The 2510-nt window shown below is 51.9% G+C and overlaps 1 protein-coding gene across 1 annotated transcript; it reads left to right on the plus strand.

Annotated features, from left to right (window-relative positions):
• The first annotated feature begins 578 nt into the window (after positions 1 to 578).
• On the plus strand, positions 579 to 2277 carry LOC117863133 (uncharacterized). The gene is made up of 2 exons (XM_034746730.2): positions 579 to 1395; positions 1476 to 2277. The coding sequence occupies exons 1-2, from the start codon at positions 865 to 867 to the stop codon at positions 1914 to 1916; spliced, it is 972 nt and encodes a 323-aa protein (XP_034602621.1). The 5' UTR covers positions 579 to 864; the 3' UTR covers positions 1917 to 2277.
• The last annotated feature ends 233 nt before the right edge of the window (positions 2278 to 2510 follow it).

The raw sequence follows: 2510 nt of genomic DNA on the forward strand, positions 1-2510 counted from the left end.
GTTTATTTCCCACTTCAGATCATGTAATTGTGGAGGAGGTAGCTTATTAGATTGTAATATTATGGTTTGTGGATTGTTATAATATGAGATTTGTTTGTTTACAATCTGAGGAATATGCTATAGGACACATCGATGTGTGGTTGTATTGCTTAACAAAAGAGGACGTATTGGTGTAGTTATTCGATTCATGTAATATTTGAAATGTGACTTGCCATGCTAACATTGCACACCACATCATATCAGAAACTAGTTTATTCGAAAGAAAATGTTCAAGGACTTGAGCTACCAGTTTAATAGTTCAGAAATGAAAGTGAGCTTCGTGAAAAATTGAGGACTAAACTTTGCATTATTTTTATTTTTAGAAAAGTTACCACTCTATCTGTCTTTAGATATAAGCATTTCTAACTATGAATTTGGACAGATATTTGTCCAGATGCATAGTCAGAAATGCTATTATATATGTGGGCTGTGACTGTGAGAGTATGGTATAAAGTGTATTCTATATTTTCTCCTAATCTCTTTTCATTTTGCCACTCCAATTTTAGGGTGTGCATGAGCAGCGAAGAGTGAGAAAGTGTGTATAAAGTGCAAAATGCGGAATATGCACCATAACCGTCATAAAAGAATTTCAGACGATGAAAAAAAAAACTTGTTTGATGTGGTCTTGTATTGGGGCAGTAGACCATTCAACAGCAGTATTCATTTCCTTTTACTGAAACCTCTCCAACCCCCACAGTAAATGAGCATGACGAAGAAGAAAGAACTCCCTCTCGTCTCCTCCTCCTCTCTCTATAAAACAAGCGAAGCAAGCGAACAGAGCAGACCGGCAAGAACAGCTCCCGCCGGCCAGTCAAGAGCGGCGCAATGCCTCCTTCCCTGCACCCTCCCCACCCCCACTCCCACAAGCTCAAGCGGCGCAGCCACCCGGCCGCCATGGCCAAGAAGGGCCTGGTCGCCATCCTCTACAAGTTCCGCGACGTGCACCGCCCGCCGTCGTCGCCGCCCTCACCCTCGCCGTCGCCGTCGACCCCGTCCGCGCACTACGCCCAGCGCTGCTACCCGCCACCGCCGTCCGCGTGGCCGTGGCCGTCGTGCCGGCACCCGCGCACCAGCTCGTTCCGCGGGCCCAAGGACGCCGCCGCCGCCGCCGCCATGTTCCGGACCGCCAACACCGTCTACGACACGGCCTCGGAGCAGTTCCTCCGGCGCTCGTCCATAGACGAGGCGGCGTGCATCGACCAGAGCCCCCTGGCGTTGCCCGAGGAGGCCGCCGCGGCGGAGCAGGTGGAAGAGGAGGAGAAGGAGATGCAGCTGCGCGAGACGGCCGTCGTGCGCGGCGTGCGGTCGGAGCGGCTGTTCTTCGAGCCGGCCGGCGCGGAGTTCTTGCCCAAGCAGGTAACACATTTTGCATGCCTTGTGTGATGTCCGACGAGAAGGCACCATTCGAATCGGTTCTAACGCGAGTGTGGTTTCAGGAGGCGGCGCCGGCGAGAGGCAAGAACGAGGCGGCCGCCGTGGTGCGCGTCAAGGACGAGGAGTCAGCGACCGCAGCGGCACCCGACAAGAACGAGTCGGCGGCGGAGGTGAAGGGCGTCGCGGTGGTGGTGACGGTGGAGTCGAAGGATCCCTACCGCGACTTCCGGGCGTCGATGGCGGAGATGGTGGCGGTGCACGGGCTGCGGGACTGGGAGGCCCTGGAGGAGCTCCTGGCGTGGTACCTCAAGCTGAACGCCAAGGGCGTCCACGCCGCCATCGTCGGCGCGTTCATCGACCTTCTCGTGAGCATGCAGCCGCAGGCGGCGGCGTCCCCGATGCCGAGCCCGCCGTCGCTGCCGTCGCCGTCGCCCTCGTCGTCGTGCATCACGTTCGAGGAGTACTCGTCGGCGACCTTTGACGAGGAAGAAGGCAAGAGCTGAGCTGAGGCTGAGGAGTTCAGTTTTTTTTTTTTTTAAAAAAAAGTTCTTGTCTCGTTCAGAGATGGCAGTTTTTGTGAAATATTCTGTGTGCCTGTGGAGGAATGGAAGGTGAGGCCTGAATGTAGCCATGGATGTATGTACAGTTGCTAAAACTAGTTGATGCTGACCATCAGAGTAGATTAATGCCTAAACAACTACTAATCGATAGTTTTTTATTTTGCATTTTTATTTGTCCTTTTGATGCCTGCCCCGTGTGTTGGACTAGACTAACTCTGAAGCATGTTCCCTCTATGTGCCTGTTGCTGGTAGCAGCTGTTGTTTGGCTGATTTTCTTAACAATTTTCATGGCATTTGAGCACAACTCGGCTCAAGTTACTTGTGTGAAGATCCAAACAAAAGTTGAGTGAAACATTAGCCTAAAGCCTTGCAGTGAGCATTTAGCACTGTTGGTGTTTTCACCAACATGTCATAATTTTGAGATGCTTGCAGCCCTTCAATGCGTCAGCAGGTCTCCGATCCGGACATTGTAGTCTCACACTCAGCTGTTGCGTCCATTCTGATTCACTGCCCTTGTATATATGAGTGAATGAAGGC

The sequence above is a fragment of the Setaria viridis genome, chromosome 7, assembly GCF_005286985.2.
Source record: "Setaria viridis chromosome 7, Setaria_viridis_v4.0, whole genome shotgun sequence".
In the NCBI taxonomy this organism is placed as follows: Eukaryota; Viridiplantae; Streptophyta; class Magnoliopsida; order Poales; family Poaceae; genus Setaria; species Setaria viridis.

Excerpts from the sequence above, each read along its gene's own strand:
- LOC117863133 (XM_034746730.2), top strand. The coding sequence starts at position 865 with ATGCCTCCTTCCCTGCACCCTCCCCACCCCCACTCCCACAAGCTCAAG. Across the intron at positions 1,396-1,475 it reads CGGAGTTCTTGCCCAAGCAG|GAGGCGGCGCCGGCGAGAGG; the intron begins GTAACACATTTT and ends GTGTGGTTTCAG.